Raw genomic sequence first — 22,076 nt, forward strand, 5'->3', positions numbered from 1 at the left:
CACCTGAGCTGCAACAGCTCCAGTGATGCTCAGTGAGAAGTCTCACTGGGTTGCTCCCAGGACATCACCACGTGTATTATGGGCAGAGGAAATACCATACCAGGGGGCACAGAGCCCTTAAGGGCTGCTCCTTAGGAAATACATACCCAGAGCAGGATATCTGGACCAACAGTTCTGAGTGCAGGCTCCTGGCTGGAGTTCTGTAGGCAGCACGGAGGATGTGGGTCCATCCTTTCCAGGCAGACTGGCCATGGCTGGGGATCCGAGCCCAAGGTATGCGGAATCAGAGATGAAACACACGCAGCTCAACAGCTGTGCAATGTTTATTCTTGAAAAAATAATTCAATTCGGAAAGCGGCGAGCCCTGGGGATCCCTCACCCCCAGCACTACCACAGCTGCCAAATGGGAGCCTCACTCAGGGAACAGGGATGGACGGAGAAGAGCACCCAGCAGCTCGAGGTGGCAAGCAGAGAGGGAGGGGATGAGGAGCTCCAAGCCCACGGGGAGAGCCCTGCTGTTTTCCATGATCGCTGCAGGATGGGGAGCAGCACACAGGAGAGCAGAGGATGCTGCCCATGGGATCTGCCATCCCCTCAGCCCAGGGGTGAGAAGCAGGCCCAGCCTGAGCTCCACCAAACAAGAAGAGAAGGGGGCACTGGGTTAAGGAAGGGATACAGGGGCTCGGAAACTGAGATGCCAAGGGCATCACAGCAGAGAGTCACAGGTTCCTCCAAAGCAGTGCCTGGGGAGCAACTGGCTTTCTCACTGAGGAGGCAAAGTCCCTTTCCCATAGCACGTAAATGACCTATTTTTTAATGCTTACAAAATAAAATAAAAGCCTGGCGATCCATCGCCTGTGGGATGCCGCACCAGAGCTCCTGAGAAGTGCAGCACTACGGGGTGGCAGAGCAGGGAAGGGTTGAACCTGAGCCCCAGGGCTGGTACCGTGAAGCCTGAAGGGTGCCACCACCAGCCTGCACCCTCAGGACAGATGTGGCACCTGGCATCCCTCTCCTGCTCCCGCCCTGTCCCAGGCAGTGCATGCCCAGCAGCACTGATCCTTCTGCTGAGCAGATTTGCTGGGTTCAACATGTATTTTCCCCATCCTGGGCAAGGAAGAGAAAAGAACAGAGGATGGAGCCAGGGTGACAAGAGAGACACAAACCTTCCAGGCTGAGGGCTGCTGGCTCTCCACGCTGCTTTCTGGCTATCCTCCCTTCTTCCCAAACAATAAATAAAGAAATGAGTGTAGTGTAAAACCCCAGCAGGTGCTGGAGCGTGTGCTCCCAAGAGACCCCGATGCTCAGTTCACAGTGAGAAAATGAAGGGGATGAGCTCTTGGCCCAGAGTGCTGCACCCTAGGGGACAGCCCTCACATACATGAATCCCTGTGACCACAGGGAAGGGGCTAAGCAGCAAATTCTGCTCACAGGGACAAGAGAGAGCACACCCCTACTTGAGGATGTAGGACCTGGGCAGGGAACTGATCTCTCGCTGCACAGATGAGACAGAGAGGTGCACTGAGCAAGGGACTAGGACTGGTCCTAGTTGGGAGGAGGGTATTAGTACCAAGTAGATGGGGTGAGAGGGGGTCTGGGGTGCTTCCTAAGGCACAGGAAGGAAGATAAGGACCCCCTCCCACTCCACAGAAGGCGTACCACCTTAGGAGAGCCAGGCTGCCCATCCTGGCTCAGCTCACAGCTTCCCTGCTTGCTTCGTACCACAGTAAGGGTGGAGACTGAAGAGAACAAATCTCCCCACTCCATTGTTAGAAAGAGCTAGGGTTACCCAGATGGGGAGGAGGGAGAGGCAGGGCTACAGTACCACAGGCAAGGAACGTACCAGGATGCAGCATCTCTCTCTCCAGTACTGGTTGCTGGAGAGCTCAGGTCCAACTAGACTCTGCAGCTGCGGGATCCCCGCTCACTGCTCCCATCTCGCTCTGCAAGGCACTTTCACCCCCTACTCCTATGACTCAGGGGAGGCAGAGCTGCTTCCCATGGAGAAAGTGGGTGAGGACAGTCTGAGCAGCACCACACAGCCTGGTCTTCTTCCATCAGGTCATCTCCAGCTCCCAGAACTGCAGGGAAAGTGGCACCTGACTGTCCTCCAGTTGGGGACAGGGTATCGTCGATGTGTCCACAGCAAATCCAGCTCCTCCTCAGTATTCCCTTTTGCCCATGAGCTGGGCTGCATCGGCTGTGGTGGTCCACAGTGAGATGTCCAACCCAGTGCAGTCTTCAAGGTGCATCCATTGTACAGGAGAAAACAAAAAGAAAAAAGGCTGGTAGATCCCCTCTTCACCACTGAGCTCACCACCGGGCAAGGATCCAGCTGGGCAAGAGTTAATTAACACCCAGCTAGGGGGCTGCAGCACTTGTACATGAGCATGCTGCCTTCTCAGGACTTGGGGGCAAAAAAGGGGAGCAGAGGTGTTTCCAAAAGCCTCCTCCAGCCCCCAGCCGAGCATCGCCTTCCTCCAATCCTGCCCAGCCAGGGGAGCAATGGGAGCAGCATTAGTAAAGAGTCTGTGTTAAAAAGAAACAAACAAAAAGGTCCTCGGATGGGAAAGTGGCATATCTACAGGGAAGGACCCTGCCTCTGTGCGAGGGAGAGGGAGACCACAACAGGGGGCTGAAGGCAGCCCAAGATCTCATTCTGCAGCCTGAAATAAATGTCCATGTTAAGTCACCAGCCTCCAAGATCTGCTGCCAACTCGGTTTCTGCACCATGGGTGTCTCTGTCTTCTCCGGCCCCATTTACTTCCCAGCTGCCAGTCTCATGTCTGCTCTGCTGCAGCAACTGCTGGCACTGCCACTGCCCCCTCCTCCTTGGCAGGGGGCTCCATGTAGATTGGCATCACTGATGGGGGCTTCTTGGACCTGCAGGTAAGAAGGCTGGATGGGAGATGGCACAGGTAAGTGCCAGAAAGTCCCAAGTGTGAGCTGGGACAGAAGCAGAAGACACAGTGACCTATTCAGGGGGCAGTGCCATGAGGATGTAGGGCATCACCCAAATTGCTATGCCCTGATACTCACGAGTAAGGGGAGGCAGGGACCCCCACCACGAGGAAGTGGTTTTTCTTGCGGAAAAGCCGCCACAGCCCCTTGTGGTTCCCACGGACATCCAGATCCCAGATGTGGAGGCACTAGGATGGCAGAGAGGGAAGAAGAATCAGTGCCTAGGGATAAACAACAGTCAAGTGTCTTCCAGCAAGAACCGTCACCCTTGCCCTCACCAAGACACAGCAGAACAAGAACATCAGCTTGATGAGGGCAGCTGAGGGAAACACACCTCCCACCCACCATCATTGGCAAGAGTAGATGGGGAGCTTGCTCCACTCCCATCCTTGCTTCAGGGCAGTGTGTTTGACCAGCACCTCCAGGCAAGCGATTCTAAACAGCTCAGGCCATAAAGACGAGAATCAGTCTAAAAATGACTGTCCTCTGTAAACACAGAGCTTAACCATCACCCAAAATAAGCATGAGCCTGTTTGCTGAGCTGTGTCCATGCCATGGACGCAACCAAGAAAAGCAGACAGGTGTTTTCCAGCAATGCCAAGATCAGTGAAGGGGTGAGAATGAGCTATGCTAGGGCCTTACCTTGGCGAGCTGAGTCCAGGTGGTAAAGTCCGCTTCCTGCTCCATCTTGATGAACATGACATAGACCTTGCCCTCAGTGTCAGGCACAAAGGAGTCCTCACAGGGGTTCTTGCTGTGGTCCAAGACTTCAGCCTCACTGTGGAAACAGAATGAGGAGAGGCAAGCAGTGGGTAGGGCCACCTCCATTCCTTCTGCTGTCCTACTTGGTCCATCCAGAAAACTCTGTGGACTCCCATCCTTCTTGCTGGCACTTACCCCAGGAGCCGATGAATTTCAGCCTCGTAGGCATCCTTCCTCAAACTGTCAGAGGAAAAGAGCACAGAGATCAGAGCAGAGCCAGTACAATACATTTCAGTCATCTTGGAATGATCCTTGCTTAAGGTTACCCCACTGTAACACTAAAAGACAAGCTGGAGACTGTAGATGGAGGGCAGAGACTGCCATACACCTTAGCAGGATGCGGCAGCAAAAATGTGACCAGATCTGTTCTGAACTGCCTCTTACAAAGACTCCACGTCTTCAGAAGAAAACAACAACAAATCACAGGGCTAGTTGTGTGCAACTTGAGAGCTCTAAGTTTCAAGCCAAGCTTGGAGGATCAGGCACCTTAACAGTGAAAGGGAGTAATTAGGGACAGGTGTCTGTTCTTCACTGTCACTGGGGTCTTACAAACAAGAACAAGGGATACTTTGCACTCAGGCTGCTTTTGGGCTTCCTGGAAGATGGGTTAGCTGCACAGAACCTCCCATAAAGCACTGCAAAGATTCCCACAGTGGAGCACATGTGTGGTGTTTGGAGGTGACTGATGGTTGTTGTTCGGAAGGGACAAGTTCCCAGCATAAAGAGAAATCATTGGATCGTGCAGCTGCTTTATCCAAATCTTCTCCAATTAGCACTTACCTCTCCACATTCTTAAGCTGAACATTTGGAACGGTGTTGAACTTGTGCTTTTTGAAATAAGCTTCCTGGTATGAAGAGAGGAAAGAGACAAAGAAAACAGGGTTCAGTCAGGAGCGAACAGTACTCAGAGGTCACCTCAAGTATCTTTGCCACCTGGAAAGGTGTGCAGGTCAGAGTTTGACACCCTGACAGGGTCTGGCAGAGCCACTGGCTCAGGGAAGTCACTCACATGAAAGTAGCCATTCATGTTGAGGCCCACGATGCCGAAGTGGTAGGAACGTGAGATGTCAGGGATGATGCACTCCCGGCCCTTCCTCTGCTCAGGCATCCGCATCCACATGTCCCAGTCCCAGAGCTGGGGAAGAGAAAGTGCTGCTTGTGTTGTTTGAGGACATCATTTAGCAGCGTGGCTATACAGGGACTTTCTGGATGCCCACTCAAGCTCTAGCTGACACAGTCCCAGCTTGCCTGAGCTGCTGCAGCCAACTCTATGGCTAGTTATACGGTCCTCAAGTTGACACCTATCCTAAATTCTTTCTGCTTGGAGGGATCCTCCAAGAGTTCTGCTCATGAGGACCAAGTGATGATCAGGGATTGCTGATGGGCAGAGATGTGTTGCTGAAGACAGGGCCCCTCCAGGATACTCACCTTCTCTGGGGTTGGCCACTTTGGTTCCAGCTCGTCCTTGTACAGGCTCTTCCGAAGAACCCAGCCCAGGCCTGGCATGGTCTCCACACGGTACAAGAGTGAGGGATCCTCAGCTGTGTGCTCATAGCCCTGCAACATTAAGGGAAGCATTCAGCACCCCAAGTGCACCCCCATACCCCTCCAAAGTAACTCGCCCTATCCTACACTGGCTCCCAGCTCACAAAGTAGGGACAGTCACTGGAAGCACAAGGCAGCAATAAGATGGCAGTTTGCAGGGGCATTTCCAGGGCTGGGGAAACACACTCAGGCTGATAAAGCTGGGGGCAACCCTGCTTTAAGAAGGCACTCAAACCTCACCCTGACTTGGGAACAGCACAGGGCAGAGCTGTCTCTCCACCACCATCCTCTCTGACCCACCTGGTCATTCCATGCTGAGATGCAGTACAGGCTCTCATCCTCTTCCAGCAGGTGTATTGACTGGCTCAGAAAGCTGAGGAAAGAGTTGCCCAGTCTCTGGTTAAACATCCTTCCCACAGACAAACCAAGGCAAGTTCCCCACCAAAGGAGGAGCCATCCACAACTACTAGGACTGTTTAACCCATCTCTTCAATTGACGTGGCAGTTGTTGGCAAAAGCATGTGTGCAAAACATGCAAGAACAGTAGCTCCAAAAATGAAAGAAGGACAAAGTCCACAAAATCTCAGATGCCCAACCCAAACAGAAGCTCAGTGATCCACAGCTTTACCTGAAGAAGTCAACAGAAATGTCAAGATCTTCCTCCAGAACCACAGCAAATTTGGCATCCTGTAGGGCAGAGAAAAATGTCAGAATGAGAGAGGCCCAGCAGAGCGTAGAGACACCAAAGAGCATCCACCACTAGCTATGCTGCTCCCTGCCCCACAGGACAGATTCCAGCTCCTGTGAGACAGGTTGTCACAAACACTGCTCTCCCACAGACACCCTGTCTCATTCCCAAGGGTCCAGGTAGAGGTCTCACTTACTGGGAACAGGTTGAAGGTTGCAGTCAGACTGGCTTTGTAGTGCTACAAGAATAGACACATAATTGCCTGTGTTAGCATCAACTCCTGCACCACAGGGAGGGGCAGCCTGGCACCACTGTGGGGCTAAGCATGCCTCCCTCAAATATCCCAGGAAATAATTCCCCCATGGGCTGATAAGGGTATCTCACCTGAGAAACTCTGGCATTCTTAATGCTGATGGGAGTGTGCTGGATTCCCGAGAGACCAAACAGCTCCACAACATCCATTGGCTCCTGTAATGGCAATGTACAGAGCTCAAATATGTGGTTTTGGACATGTTCTCCCTACCCTTTGCCACAGCATCAGCTCCCTTAAACACCAACAACATGCCCATAGGATTTCCTTTGCATGGCTGTCATCCTGTGTACTGGTGAGGCTCCAACCAGCACTGTGCATGGCAAGGAACTCACTGAACCACCTTGGTCCTTTCAGCTTCTAAATATCTCTGCCCCTGGCCATAACCTTGCTAGCCCCACTAATTTCTGTACCCAGACTTGTATCCAAAGAATTTCTAAAAGGCTTCAAGTTTCTAGTCCCCCATGGACAGTGCAGAAAGAAAACAGGTGTATCCAGGAACATCTTCAGCTGCTTAGTATCAAGCTCACAAACCACTAAATTTTCTTCCACAACTGCCAAGAAGGATCTCTGTCCAAACACCCCCTCATCCTTCGTGGGGTAAGGAATAATCATAGAAAGGACCTTATAGATCATCTAGTTCCAGTCTCCCCTTCCATAGAAATCCATGTTTGGGCTAAAAATCCTCTGCTTCAAGATGGTCCCACCAAGGCCTTCTCCATCTTCACACTGCCCATCCTACCCCCTAGTAGCAGCTGAAGGAAGGAGCTCCCATTACTCCAGCAGTTCCCTCTTTCCTTCATATCCACCATGGCAGCATGAACATCCAAGCTGCCCCCTCACAGATGAGGGATACTGCTCTAGTTGCTATGGCAATGGATGCTACTATCTTTAACAACTCTGATGCACTGCAGCAAGAGCCTGCATAAACACACCAGCTGCCCCAGTCTGATAGTGGTGGGAAAGGCCTGCAAGGGAACAAGCCTGTTTTGTTCCTCAACTTCATCACAGAGTAACTGGACAATACCTTATGAGCTGCTGCACAGATGAGCTAGAAAGCTCCTTAGACTCACTGGGATCCCAAAGGCCTGTCCTGGAGCACACTGTGCTGTCAGTGCTGTGGGAACAAGAACCTGGTTACAGCAATCCACAGGAGCACTCTCACCTCATAGTACCCATCGATGAAGACAGTGATCATCTGAGGATTGACGCCCTGAGCCGACAGCAAGGAACGCAGCATCCTGGGGAGAGACAAGGGGTCTGAGCATAGCACAGTCCCAGTGAGTCCAGGACACCCTACATGGGGGTATGGATCCCTTGGGTTGGGGTAAAAGCAACGTGGGGGAACAGAATCTGGTGCCCTGGACTTTTCCCCTCAACAGAAGGCTTAGCCATGTATGGTCTTGTGGCCCAGAGCAGAGAAACCATGACCCCTGAAGTGGTTACCTGTACAGGTAGTTGGGGCGGTTCCCTGCAATAACAGCTACAGGCACATCGAAGACTTTATTGTCTTTGAGCTGGAAGAGAAAATATGTGAGTGAGGCTTGGCGAGACTATGCCACACCAACCATACAGGACACAGTCCACTCAGCACTGTTGGAGACCCCACCAGCTTCCTCCCAGTGCCTTCCATGTACTTTGCCCTGGTACTCACAGGATCAGGGTTGAACTCAATGGGCGTGGGGTCTTTGCAGCTGCAGACACTGCCATAACCTTCCACTTTGCTGCAGAATCTTCTACGGCGGCGGTTCAGCTCTGTATCTGGCCAATGACACTCAGCATCTGAAGGCACCAAGAGAAAAACTTACAGACTGATCACCCCACGGCTTCACCTTGTGTACTCCCAGCTGCTATGCAGATGGCCCACTCTGAACTCAGCCATGAGTGAACAAGTTATTGCCACAAAAAGCATCACTGCAGGATACGGGACATAACAAGAGCCATTTAGAAACCACTGCATCTGCATAGCCTCTCTAAGCAGCAATGGGCCTTGCTCAAGATCAACAATCACAAACAATTGGACCAGGCCTAATTTGAAGAGGTCATCATGTCCTCAGCCCCTCATCCTCACCTCTCTCTATAATCATGCCTGCAATTGCCATGGAAGCAGGAGAAAGATAGCTGGTGACATTGTAAGTCAGCATCTCATCACAAACAGCCTTAAATCAATCCTGGGATGCTGCTAACAGACCCATGGCTCTGACTCAAAAGCATCAAGAGCTGCATGCAGACATCCCCCAGAGACATCCAGAGATGCAAATCTAACTTCCTTACCTTCCACAGAGGTCAGATGAACTTCTGTCTTCAGCAGTACAGGGTCACCCCACGTTGAGAGGGCAGGTGACTTGGCGTGCTTCTCCCCATATACTTCCCCTGGAACAGGGACAAATGGTCAGAACTGCCTGGAAGGGCTCATCTGAACTGTGCTAAGACATGACCAGAGGCTGCAGATCAGGGTAGTGGCTTAGCATCTTCTCCCCACTGGCCTCTGGGAAGCTGCTGAAGGGGCATGCCCTGACTTCATCCCCCTCCCTTATCCTCAAGAACAGAGCAGCTTACTTTTTGTGACTTGGTTCTCATACAGTGTGTTGAGGATGGACTGTGACTTTCTACCTTCACTCTCTCCCCAAAAGGGGTTATGAACCATCTCCCAAGCAGTGTGAGACTCATACTTACCTCCCTTCTTCCCTACAAATGTCCACATGTCTCTCCAGCTTAAAAATGGTGCAACTTGGCTCCCCAGGCTTTTCAGGACATTCTTGGCTGTGTCCTTGAGGTGAAAGGAGCCTTCGTCCTGGAATAAAGCAACCCCTCAGATGAGGTCTTCATACAAAGAGATCCTACCATCAATACCAAAGAGGTACAGAGCCCATATGTCCTGAAATCAGCTCAGCCAGAGACCTTCAACAGCATGTTCCCAAGATTTCTATGCCATTAATGTCTTTTTTCCCCCACTGTGACCCTATGTGCAGGTCAAAGGAGTCAAGAGTTCTGTTTCCTTGAGACCAAATTGTTCGCAAGCAGGGACAGAATATCTACCAATACTTTACACATGTGAACCTGCAGCTTTAAAGCACACTGTTGCTCACATAGTAGCCCTGAGCCAACAGTCTACAGCTCCTGCCAAAACAGCCTGGAACTGGAATAGTTTAGGACTGGCACAGAGCATCTCCTGGCCAGGTCTCAATACACCCTTACATTTCTTTGTGTTCATTCTCCACCTCATTAATGGCTGCAAGCTCTGATACTTGTTTGTTCTTTTTGCCCTACAGTCCCGCTGGGCACACAGCAATAACAAGGAAGAATGAGAAGACATGGCAGGTGATCCAACCAGGGAGACACAGCACAGCTGGAAATGTGACAGTTAGCCTTAGAAATGCTCAATAACATTCAAGAGTTGAGCTTGAGGGTGTCCTGATTTGAAGCAACTTTTCTTCTAATACTAAGCTCATATCTACCTTAATGGTGAAGATCAGGATCCGGCCCCGGGCAACCATATTGAGGAAAAGTACCATAGCTTCATCTTCATGAGGAGAATAGGTGTCAAAGACCCTCTTGGCCATCACATGACCCTGTTGGTATTCAAACATCAGACGCATCTTAAATTCCATATGACCAGGACAAGTAGAATTACAGAAATCTGCCTTGGAAGCCTCAGCCCCAAAACAACATGAACTCTTTTTTTGGTATGCCAGGGAGCAAGTACCCAGACAAACTCAGCCTTCACACAGCATACAAAATGCTGAGGTCCACAGGACAGCTTTACTCTACACCCCACAGCTCTTCTTCTGCATGTTCCCCAGCATCAGCTCTACTGCAGTTGACAAGTCTTCTGGACCAAGTCCAAACTACTTGAGAAACCCATAAAAGCCTTTCTCTGAGCTAGGCCAGTGCAAGAGAAACACTGCAAAGACCTTTTGGGTGACCATGTCATACTCTGGCAACTGAAAGCGAACACATTCAGGGACTTTGTCTCACACATCAAACAGATAAACAGGAAGGACAAAAACAGTTCAGGAAGGAAGACACACGTAGATGTGCAGGGATGCTTTACCGTAGCCTGATTTAAGACGATGACATGGATCCCTCTTCCCTGCTCCCGAGCCTCATCTTCCAGGACCTGCAAGTGGAGAATTGACAAGAACTTAAGCCAGCATCCCTTATTCCCTGCACACCCAGAAGGGCCCCCAAACATTAGCATCCCTCCTGTTGAGATTTTGGCTTTGCTCACAGTATTCATGAATGCCAGGGTAGAAGACAATGCAGGACAACATCTCCACAGTCCTCCAGATTCCCAGTTTCTTTGCCAACTACAGAATTGCTTCTCACTGCCCACAGTTCAAGGTTTTACCCACTCAGCCCCAATCTATCATTTGCCCACAGGGACAGCCAGCACCCATCACTTACTGTTGTCCCATCCACAGCAACGTAGACCTTTGATCGGCTGGAGTACACCTCGACATCCAAAACCTTCTTGTTGTTCACAGGGTGTCTAGGGGCCTCCACGTTCAGCATCTCATCATCTACAGGGAAGGAACACCCAGTCTGAACCAGTCCAGACACCTCTGGTTTATCTGTTTGTCCCTAGCCCAACCAAACCTCTAGGACGCGATGCCCATCAGGCATTCTAGTCCATGAGACCATGGGTCAGAATCTAAGGGGAATGCAAGTAAAGGAAATCCAAACCAGCAGCAGGTCTTATCCCAGCTATCCCCATGCAGACCTCTGCAGCCACATATGTTAAAGTCTTGAGTAGATAGAACAAGAAGCATCATTTTCTAATAATTTCTGTTAAACACATAGGCACAAACCTGTCTTTCACACTGCAGTTCACCACAAGTGTCACTTGACCTAAAGAAATTGCTCCTTTCTCTCTGATTTCTATCCCTTCAATGAAAAACAAGATCCTGCCCCTCACCATAGTCCTGCGCAGACTCCTCTTCCTCCTCATAAGCAGCTCTCCTGGTGTCCAAGATCAGCTTGATGTTCACAATCACAGTTACAAGCAAGAAGAGAACGGCACCTGTCTGCAATGCAGGATGCTCTGTGTTAGCAACAACAAGTAAGTAACAACCCCAAGATGAGGCCTCCTCCCTGGCACCGTCTGCAGGGTATTTTGCTAGGGGATTTTGCTAGGAATCTTCAGTACCTGGCATTTCCCTCTCTCTTCTAGGGGAAGAGAAAAAGAAGGAAATACAGATAACAGTTTTAGGGTGAGGTGCTTCTTCAGCTGGAGAGTACTGAACATATGATATATGATAATTAACCCACTTCTATTGTGCTATTGCTTCCAGATTTGCACGCAGATTGCTACTAAAATACTAAGGCTGAAGGTCTCTGAATGCAGAGAATTTGGTGATTCAAGCTGCAGCTCCCACAGTAACCTCAGCCTCTGCCCTTACTGCTGCATCAGTATACTTGCCTCTCCTTCAGCAACCATAGGAGGTATCCAGGATATTCACAAGGAGGAAGAAATGCTGTGTGATCAAAACACAGCAAAAAGCTCAGGTCTAACTTCAGGAAATTGTGCTGTGCCGTAGGCTGCAGAGAACAGCTCACAGCCTTACAGTCTGCAGCAAACTATGTAGCGGTTCACAAGGATGCTGGGGTGATAGGAAGGACTGGGGCAGTCCACAGAAATCCCAAAGGCAGCACTGCCACTTCCCACAGCCCTGGTGCATCTTGCCCTCTCTTCCCCATTTGCAGTATTTTCCCTTGTATTCATAGCCAGAGTAAAGCAGAAACTATTCCATGCCTCTTGAGACAGGAAGACTTGGACTAAAAACATCCAGTGTTGGGAAGCAGGTGAAAGATGCAAGAGTAGTGCTGGACACAGCCAACAGAATGGTCTTAGAGTTGCAGTGCTGGCCTGGGATGTGGAATCTTGACTGGTTTTGGAAGTTTCCCTGTGCTCCCAAACACCCAATGACTTTACTCCTAAGGAACCTTGTATGAACACCTTCTCTTCAGGCTGACTCTCTGAGGTCTGGTATAGAGGTGAGATCACACACACTGGCCTGCTACCTTGTCATGTACTGCCTCAAAGCTGCACGCTGCTGCTATCTCTGCCATGCAGCCAAATGGGTTCAAAAGTAATTGAGGAAGACAAAAAAACAGCAATAAAACAACAGATGGGCATATAGATAATGTGACAGTATAAACATCACTATGGCATTTTAGCTCAGTAGCTTGCTGTTGACTCAGGATTATGATCACCTTTCAAGATCTGAGCACAAAAAGCTTTTAATTGGCCAAGAACAGAGCTTGGGCTTGTTGCTAGGAGCAGGCTGTGTGCGGTAGCCAGCAGAGAGGTCGTTGTTAATAGCCATGTTAATACCAGGGGAGCAGTCCATGCTCCCAGAGCTGGCAGGCTAAAGGAGACAGCATCAAGCAGGACCAGCAGCCAGGTCTAGCACGGTTGGTTCAGCTAGAGATGCTGATAGAGGCCCTGCTGCTTTAGACTTACAGCTGCAGCTCTGGTCTATACATTTTAAGCTCAGTTTTCATCTGTGTCTTAATTCCTATCAGTACCACAACAGAGCACAGGGCAAACAGGCTCTAGCACTCCAGGGGATGCAGGACCAAGAAGACTGCTTCCCCAGGGAGCCCCTGTGAGTCTACCCTGCACCACCTGCCTATTTTCACCAAGCTCTGCTCATCTCAGGAACAGCTCCTTTTCTGCAGCTTGCTGCCCTGTGGCCAAACCCACCCTTGTCCTTACACCCTCTGAGATGCCAGCTTGGCTGAGGATTAGCTGTCTTACAGCACAGTCAAGCAGGACTGGAGCTCCCCCAGACACCAGCTGCCTCTGGGGCACAAGATCCCACTCCTCAGCCTACTTTCTCTGAGCATCTACTGTGCCTTACACCAGGCTTGGTTTGCAAATCATATTTGCCATGGATGGTCCCTAACTGCAGGCAGAGTCCTGTTGCATGCAGCACAGGTATAGGACCAGGCACACTTTCATCTGAAAGTCTCCTGGGAAAGCCTGCATAATTTTATCTCCAGTCATAACCAGTCCATCTGCAAATAGAAGGAGCTGGTAGATATGGCAGAACCTGCCACAAACAAGCACAAAGCTAATGAGATGGCTCTTCTAGGGACAAGTTATATATCCCCGACATGTTAGGTCACATAGGACTCCTAGCAGACCCACCTCCACCCCCACATCTGCTCCATAAGCTTGTAAAGCCCAGATTATCCTCTCTAATCCACCCCAGGCTTGCGAATGAATCACCTGGCACAGCTTCCTCAGCGCCCGCTGGTTCATCAGCTTGTACTTCCAGGCCAGGTACCAGCTCCGCTTCTTGTGGGGCTTGATGATGGGGTTGTGCTTCCACTCGTCCATAGTCACAAGGGCCGCATGGGGTGAGGGTCAGGATGCGCTCAGCTCCTCTTGTGTGTCCATCGGGGCACCCTGCCCAGATGGGGTGGATACAAGGTGAGGCGTAGAGCCTCTCTCTAACACAGCCAGAGCCTGTCACCAGGGCTGGCTGTGAACGAGGACACGACACGAAAGCTGCATGAAACTTCCCTCCCCACCAGCCCCACAGAGACACAAGGCTGCGCTGGAAGACCCCATAAGGAGGGCAATGGGAAGCCCTCGATCTCAAGGCCCAGAAAGGACCTCTGCCACAGCGCTGAGGAGGGACTCTGCAGCTGGAAAGCCCGCAGGTACATAGCGGGACACAGGGCGGGCAGCTCCCGGGGCCGGGAGAGGCCGTTCAGCGGCTCCGCCCGGGTACCGCTGGGTAAAAGGACCGGGACGCGGCCCGGCGAGAAGGCCGGGCCTCCCCCACACAGCCAGAGGGAAGAGGAGGCCGAAGGGATGGGGAACACGGGGAGCCACGGGGAGGACGTAGGAGCGGACCGCAGAGCTCAGCGCGGCCCAGAAGCTGCGCTCCGACCGCGCTACTCACGGTGCGTGCCGGCAGGCGGTGAGCGGGGCTGGGCCCAGCCCGGCCGGGCGCCGCCGCAGCCCCTCAGCACCAACGGGGCCGCGCCGCTTCCGGCGCCGCAGAGACGCGAGGGGGCGTGGCGAGCGTTAACTCCGCCCACCGCGCGCCGCTCTGCGCTGCCCGGAGGACTTCGCTGGTACGTGGGCAGGGGGCGGGGCGGGTGGTCGGTAAAGGGGCGTGGCCAAGTGGATGTGGGCGTGGCCAACGCGCAGGGGGCGTGGCCGGGGTGACAGCCCCACCGCCTCCTCCCCGCGCGGTGCCGCCGCCGCCCCACCCGCATGGAGGTCGGTGGGGATGCGCTGCCCGCGGACCTGCGGGAGCTGGCGGGCAAGGTGGGCCGCCGGCCGCCCGCCGGGCTGCTGAGGGGGCTCCGCTCCGAGCCCGCCCCCGCCCCGCCGTCCCCGCTGCCGGCTCCGGTTCGCGGCTCCCGTCCGCCGCTCGCCGATCGCCTCCGTGCGCTCCGCTTGGAGCTGGTGAGTGCCGGGGCCCGGAGCGTGCCGGGGGTGGGGGCACGGGGCCGTCCCGGGGCTCGCTGTGCTCTGAGGCAGCGGATCTCCGCTTTGCCGCTCGCCCCCGGGAGTCGCGGGGTGCTCCTCTCCCACGCACGGGCACCGAACGCTGCATTTCCATAGGGAAACGGCCTCGCTGCGGCTGCGGGGTGGGGGCCCGTCCTTGGCCGTTGGTTGTCCCCACGTCGCCTCCATCCCCGCTTCCCGGCCGCACTCTGACCGCGGAAGGAAGGTGCGGAGCTCGGGCTGCTGGGAGGAGGAGGAGGGAGAGGAGGAGGAAGGCCGCCTGCCCCGCACCTTTGGGCCCTGACTTTCAATTGCGGCCGGATGTCGGGGTTAAAATGCCATTAGGACCCGAAATGTGGCGCAGCACCGCACCCGGCTCCGCGCAACCCCGTTCCCGCAGCGGCACTTCGCTCCGCGTGGGCGGCACGGGGAGGGGACGGCGCGTTCCCACTCGATTTCCCTGACCGAGGGAGGATATTGTGTCCCTGGGGGCAAATTCCTCTCTGCGGGAAGGAGGGAAGCATGAATGGGGCGGGGGAGTGGATTCTGCCCCCGTGCAGGGCAAAGAGCCTTTAGTGCCCTTGGGGACTGAGCGGGGATGGAGGAGATGGGCAGAGTTGTTGTGAAGGTGGAAATCTCGACTCCAGCTTCGTCCCCTGACACTCATTAGCTCATTTTTCACCACATTATGCCTAAACTGGCAGTCTCCAAGGGAAAAAAGTACCACTGGGTTTCTTGGGTGCTGAGCAGAGATAGGAGACTGCAGCGCCGGGAGGATGGGATGGAACAGGGAAACTGAGGCATGATGTGGTGCCCTGAGAACAAGAAGCCCCGGTGGGTCTCTCTGGGAAAGATCCTGGGAAGGATGCTTTGTGGGGAGGAGATGTGCAAATGATACTTTTCAGCAACGGGGACCAAAAGCAGGTAGTGTGTTCCCATCGGCACCCAGCCCCTAACATCTGAATCTGGATCCTTGCTCCTTCCCTACCCTCTGACAGAACCACTCCATGTGCTGGGGAATAATGGCACTGCTCAGGGCCTGGAGACAATGTCAGGAGGTCCCACACTCCCTCCGTGCCAGGGCCAGTGCTTCGTTGGAACGTGTGGAGAAGCCTGCTGGAGCAGTTTGTGAAATAACTTGCCTAGAAAGGAAGTTTCTGCAGCTCAGAGCTGGCTGCTGCCCCAATCTGGGCTGTCAGCAGCTCTCCCATCTCTTCTTTCTTTTTCCAGTCCAGCCTGGTGGCTTTGAAGAGGGTCAGGGAGGTTTGTTTTCAGATCCCTGCAAGTATCTGCCCATTTTCTCTGTACCCTCTGACTCGAGAGGCATCCCGTGCCAAGACCTTGACAGAACTTTCCCATGCTCCATCCTCCTCCCAGTGGCCTTGTTCTGGTGCCTGCTGTGAGATGCAGACGGGGCTCCCCGGAGACCTGTTGAGGGGATGCTGCCATTTCCCATTGGGCTTGGCTGGAGTGATGCTCAGGGCTGCATTCTCTGAGCTCCCAAAGCATGAGTACTGCATACTGTCATATACAGCTTGTCACATACAGCTTGGGTTGTGTTTGGAGATATGGTGCCCACAGCAGCCAATGGGCTGTCCCCTCATCTCCCCTCACCTGTACCTGTCCCACTGTGTGTTTTTTTTCTCCCTTCTCCCACTGCCCTTTTGTTCCCTTTACTGGTGAAATATTTTCCTCCCGTGCAGGGGAAATCCAGTGGCTTTCAGCGGCGAGCATCATACAGACAGGAATGTCTTGGCACGCTGAGCTTTCCATTAGGAAAACAGATGTTTGTGCAGCAGCTGCGGTTCTGCAGAGAGCTTCTCCCGGCCTTGCAGGGCAGGAACTGGTTGTGCAGGGAGGGAGTAGTGATGGGGACTCCAGCCCCTGTCCAGGATTGCTCCAGGATGGGCTCAACAGGACGGGCAGGCCCTTTGTGCCACCTCTGTTCTTTTCTCACCTTCTAGAAAGGTTGGGAGCTTCGGGTGTGACTGGGGTCTTGGGCTCCAAAGACTTCCATGATGTTTCCTTCCTATGGGGGAAAGGACCATTGTCCTATGGTCTCTGAATGTATGGAGGAGATCTGGAATCACTTGGGAAGTGCCCACAATACAGAGGTGGGACTGGACTTTACTCTGGGGGTTGTCCTACTGCATCCCTGCTCAATGCCACCAGGGTCTGGGAGTATATCTGGGCTCAGATCTGGACCCAGTGCCTGCAGCTGTTCCCTTGTCCCTGTTCCTGTGTGGGTGGCTGTGGTTGGGGATGGTTGTGTGAATGCTATATGCCCCTGATGGTATTGCCTGCAAGTCTCAGATAGGACTGAAGGGGAAGGGGAAGGAAGGGGACACGTACTTCCCAGTGGGAACCTGGATCTGGAGGTGGGCAGCACGTCCCCAGGTCCCCGCCTTACCCCTTCCTTATACAGCTGAGACTTGGGGTTCTCCTGGGCTGGAGGGCACAGCACATCCATCTCGCTGAGCCGCGCTTTCTGTCTCCCCACCAGGCATACCTGCGCGCGGTGGACGTGAAGATCCTACAGCAGCTGGTGGCAGTCAACGAGGGCATCGAGGCGGTGAAATGGCTGCTGGAGGAGAAGAGCACACTGACCAGCCGCTGCAGCAGCCTGGCCAGCAGCCAGTACAGCCTGGCGGGCAGCCAGACGGCCTCACGGCGGGGCAGCTGGGACAGCTTGCAGGATCCCCCCGACAAGCTGGACAGCATCTCCATTGGCAGCTACCTGGACACGTTGGCTGACGACATGGATGAGTATTCCCAAAATGCCACCGAGCTCCCCAGAGCTCTGGGAAGAGCTGAGCAAGACTGGGGCAGGCTGGACCCCGAGCGGGGTTTCACAAAGCAGGAGAAGGGCAGAGCGGAGCACGAATGGCCCCACACAGACCTCAGCCTGGATCGGAGCTGCCCTGACCCGCAGCGCTTTGCTAAGGAGCCCCAGGTGGCCAATGGCTACTCGGGCAAAGAGCCCAAACTGGGGCCTGGGGAAAGGTTGGAGAAGGGGAATGTGGGTGGAAAGGTTCGGAAAGCTGAGGCCAACTTGGAGAACTGCAAACTCAACAGTGAACTGAACCTGGAGTACGATGCCCACTGGCTCTGGCTGCAGTCTCAGGACGATGTGACGTTCTTGTAGCCCGTGGCTCTGTGCTCCCCGCACCGCCAGCTCTGCTTCATTGGGCTCTGCTCAGGATTGTGGTGTGGCTGGGAATGGGAGCAACTCCTATATGTCCCATTTGGTGCCACCAGCATGTGCAGTGTGAGCTACAGGGCAGGGCCATGGGCTGGGCATAACTCATCACTTCCACTGTATTTTTCCAGGCATTGCCCACCAAGGGTAGATGGGGTTGGGAGGAGCTGGGGCTTGGTTGGTAGTCAGTGTTGAAAGCCTTTCCTGGAGGTGAAGGTGCTTGAGATACCTCTGTGAAACCACTCAGTGGGACACGGAGCTCCAGGTTCCCTGGGTTTGTTTGAGGACTGTGCCACCATCTGACCAAGCCCTGTGTGGTGGAGTGGCCCAAGACTCACGGCTCCTCCACTGGTGTGGATCTGCAGCCTGGAGATGTCCTCTCTGCCCTCTGAGCCTTGGCTTCTCACTGTGCCTTTGACTGCCTGCCCCTTATGTACCCAGCACCCCCGGCTTGCACAGCATGGCTTGCACTGAGCTGTACGCCTGCTTGGGCAGCATCTGCGCCCTTCTTGGGATGTTGCAGGGAAGGACACTGGCATTCCATAGCTTCAAGGAAGGGTTCTTCCACACACGTGGAGAGCTGAATCCTGGCTCTGCCCTTGTTGGAGTGGTGGAAGTTGGTTCATCATCCCCTGGAGCCAGTGGGAAAACAACACCTTCCTGGAGTGGCTGCAGAGTGTGATGGATGTGGCCAGGAGAGCAGAGGTGGCATCTGCTGAGGACTTGGGGGCATCTCAAATCCTCCCCATCCCATCTGCCTGCCAGCAGCTTATGGCTCTATGCATGGCCACCATGTCCCCAAGGCTTCGCTTCTAGCTCTGCATGAGAGTCCCCAGGAGGACAGGGTAAGTCCTCCAGTGCTGCTAAAATTGCTGTCGGCAACAATAGCTGTGGCTTAATAAATGGTAACTTTTCTCCAAGGCCACGCTGTCAGTGCTTTGTTGGGCTTGCAGAGGTTTAGGGGCAGAAGAAATCTGGAGCTGCCACCCCTGAGAACAGCAGCCTATCCAATGTGAGCATGAGCCACTGATCCAGACTCATTAGCAAGGTATGTTGTGATGGGACAAGGGGAAGTGGTTCCAACTAAAAGAGAGAAGACTTAGACTGGATATAATGAAAAAGTTTTTTACAATAAGGATAAAGAAGCACTGGTACAGGTTGCTGAGAGAGGTGGTGGATGCCCTACCTCTGGAGACATTCAAGGTCAGGCTGGATCAGGCTCTGAGCAGCTGGTCAAGCTGTGAGTGTCCCTGTTCATTGCAAGGGGAGTTGGACCAGATGACCTTTAAGAGACCTATCCAACTCAAATGATTCTATGATCCTGTGATCCACTGACCTTGGCATCCTGAGCTCTTGAGGCAGATGCTGAAGCCAGTAGGATGGGGAAGGGTTTCCCCATGTACTGCTGGGTTTAGGTAAAAAATAAAACAAAAAGAGGAAAACCCATAGAAGTGAAATGTCCTGCCCATTCTTCAGACCAGCTTTTCTATAGGTTGCCCAAAGAAGCTGTGGGTGCTCCATCCATGGAGCAGTTCAAGGGCAGGCTAGATGGGGCTCTAGGCAGCCTGATCTGATGAAGGACAACCAGCCCTCAGCAAGGGGGTGGGACTGGATGGGTTTTAAGGCCCAACCAAACCATTCTATGGTTCTATCCCTCCAGAATAGGAACATCCCCTCAAATCCAGACCTCGGATCTGGAGCTGGGGAGATGAGAGCTGTCGTGTCCCAGAGCTTCCCTGGGGAAATATCTGTCTGCTGGTGGAGCGTTTAGGTTTAGCAGTGGGTGCAGAGCTGCTGCCCTTGCTGTGTCACGGGGCTATTGGGCACTGGGAATGGGCAGGAAAACAAGCAGATAAAGCAGCTGAGCAGTGCCAGAAAACGCCCACTGCTGTTACAACAACACTGCCTGCCAATTCTTCCTCTTAGATATACACAGAGATTAGGCCGTATTAACAAGGCAGTAAAACACTTTAATAGCTGGCAAGGGGAGCTATTGGAAAGTCCCCTGGGCTCTCCCCTCCCTGCATGCCCTGAAAGGGCCTGTCCCTGGAGTGCTGCAGCCATATAACAGCTCCTATCAAACCACCTTTTCCCAGGGAGGGGGAAGGCTTGGTGCCAGGTCCTGCGTTCACATTCACAATCCCCATGCTTGCTGCTACCATTTTTCTCCTCTGAGGGTTACACAACAGGTCTGCCACCCTCTTCTTCTCTGTGACCCATTGCCTAGGAAGTGTCCCCCTGTGTTCCTGGGTACACTTCACTCTGTGCCATCCTAGGGCTGACGCCGCTGCTCACCCCAATGTTTTCTGCCCACCAGCCCTGCTCAGGTCTCTCTTGGGATGGGGAGGAGGAAAAATCAGAATTGCTCTCCTGAAAAATTAATCTGCTTTTATCGTCTTAGCCCAGCCTGACCTCACAGAACCACTCTGTTGTTTTTTCCATGGGGTGTTTAGAGGGAAAATTACAGTAAACACTTTGCAAAGAGGCTGTGGGAGATAAGGGCTGAATTGTCAGCAGGGAAAAATTGGCACAGCGATCTCTGCAAAGCAACTGGCAGGATTTCCCTTGTTGCTCTGCTCCTGAGAGCTGGAGAAAAGGGCATCATCATGAGCAGCACAAGGTCTCAGAAACAACCAAAGGTTAAAACACACTGGGTGCTGCTGACAGGCCCCAGCCTGGGGGCTTTTGGCTGGGGAGAAGAAATGAGCTGCTTATGGGGGAGATGGTGTGATTGCCAAAGGGGGCTGGGGAAGGACTGATCGGTGTCATACCCAGGGAAATTGGGGTGTCAAGTCACCCCTACCCACCCAGAACCTGTGGCTCTGTTCTGCATGGTCACCTCTCATGGTGATGTCCGGTTATGTCCCCTGCATGGGGCCACTGATACACTTCTTCCAGTCACCCTTTGGCACCACCTGGAGCCTCTTGCTTCTCCATTTCATGTCCTTCATCCCCAGGATCAGAGCCCAGGCGCCCTCACAGTGCTGGTATGAAACATGCAGTGGGGAGCCCACAGGTGACCATGGCATAACTGCAGTCCCACATCCTGCAGTGGCAGTTTGGGACTGGTGGCTGATTTTGGCCAAATAAAATACCAAAGCTCAGGTGTTGGTGTTATATCCAGATGTGCAGCATGGAGCACCACCAGCACCTAAGGCTCATGGGAAAGGGCATGGTTCACCTGCCAAGAGATTCTCTCTTATCAGGGGAGGTATTAGGAAGGAAAGAACCCACCATCCTCAACCGGCTCCTCATGTGTCCCCCTCATGTCTCCCTCTTTGCTCATCCTGTGCACATCTCTCTACTGGGAACCGTGGGGGTTTGAGGCTATTTCTGGGTTTGGGAACCTCCCACTTGTGAGGCAGGTGGAGCACGTGGTGTGAGCAGTGTGGATTACGGCTGCTATAAAAGGTGCTGGCACCTCTCACCCTGCTCCCTAAGGCGCTTATGGGAGGAAAGCAGGACTTAGGGAGCTGTGCTGAGGCCCTTCCCAGCCTTTAGGGGAGGTTGGATTGAAAAGCATTGCTTTCTTGGGGAACTGTTTTCAGCCCAAAGCCGTGCACAGCTCCAGGCTGACCCAGGTGGCATCCTTCAGTACCTGGAGGGGATCTGTGCTTCACCAAACCTGTATGTGTGTCTCAGTGGGTCAGACATGGCATCACCGGGAGCTGCGGAGCTCTGCACATCCCTCCTGCCATCAGTTGCTGATGATACGACAGTTTGCGCTCTGTGCTCTTGCAGTACCGCTTTGCAGCCGTGCCCTTCTGCAGGATGAGCCCTTCCTTTTTCTCTCCCACCACATTCTGGGGTCTCAGCCATGTCCCACCACCCTGCGATGTAGGCACGGAGGGGTCCCGGCTGCCGGAGGCTCGGGAAGAGCGGCCACAGGAGGGAGCCGTGTTCCTTCCAGGACAGCAGGTGACAGAGGGACACTGTCGCTGAGAGCCCTGGAGAACCCGATGCTAATCCGCAGATCCTGCGCAGGCAGGGCAATGAGGAGACCCGCAATTCCCAGGAAAGCTTCTGCCCCCCAGGAACTGAGATCCCAGTTCCATTGCTGCAGCCGCACTCCCAGGGCCCAAAATTGCAGGCATTGCCCCTGGCCCCAAAGCATTCCTCCAGCTCAATGCAGTGGGCA

General features: G+C 53.5%; 2 protein-coding genes across 2 annotated transcripts; one reads left to right on the forward strand and one right to left on the reverse strand.

Annotated features, from left to right (window-relative positions):
- Positions 1–307: 307 nt before the first annotated feature.
- Positions 308–14,315, reverse strand: POMGNT1 (protein O-linked mannose N-acetylglucosaminyltransferase 1 (beta 1,2-)). Its single transcript, XM_072342742.1, has 22 exons — positions 14,186–14,315; positions 13,504–13,683; positions 11,185–11,293; positions 10,674–10,789; positions 10,321–10,386; positions 9,725–9,838; positions 8,943–9,060; positions 8,541–8,639; positions 7,921–8,048; positions 7,713–7,783; positions 7,432–7,507; positions 6,341–6,424; positions 6,153–6,194; positions 5,897–5,955; positions 5,569–5,641; positions 5,152–5,280; positions 4,733–4,858; positions 4,504–4,568; positions 3,859–3,903; positions 3,604–3,739; positions 3,040–3,149; positions 308–2,883 (listed from the first exon to the last, which is right to left on the reverse strand). The coding sequence occupies exons 2-22, from the start codon at positions 13,612–13,614 to the stop codon at positions 2,781–2,783; spliced, it is 1,980 nt and encodes a 659-aa protein (XP_072198843.1). The 5' UTR covers positions 13,615–13,683; positions 14,186–14,315; the 3' UTR covers positions 308–2,780.
- A 118-nt stretch (positions 14,316–14,433) lies between these two features.
- LURAP1 (leucine rich adaptor protein 1) lies at positions 14,434–21,981 on the forward strand. The gene is made up of 2 exons (XM_072342743.1): positions 14,434–14,697; positions 17,243–21,981. Exons 1-2 carry the CDS (start codon positions 14,503–14,505, stop codon positions 17,882–17,884), a joined length of 837 nt encoding a protein of 278 aa, XP_072198844.1. The 5' UTR covers positions 14,434–14,502; the 3' UTR covers positions 17,885–21,981.
- The last annotated feature ends 95 nt before the right edge of the window (positions 21,982–22,076 follow it).

Source organism: Excalfactoria chinensis, chromosome 8 (genome assembly GCF_039878825.1).
Source record: "Excalfactoria chinensis isolate bCotChi1 chromosome 8, bCotChi1.hap2, whole genome shotgun sequence".
In the NCBI taxonomy this organism is placed as follows: domain Eukaryota; kingdom Metazoa; phylum Chordata; class Aves; order Galliformes; family Phasianidae; genus Excalfactoria; species Excalfactoria chinensis.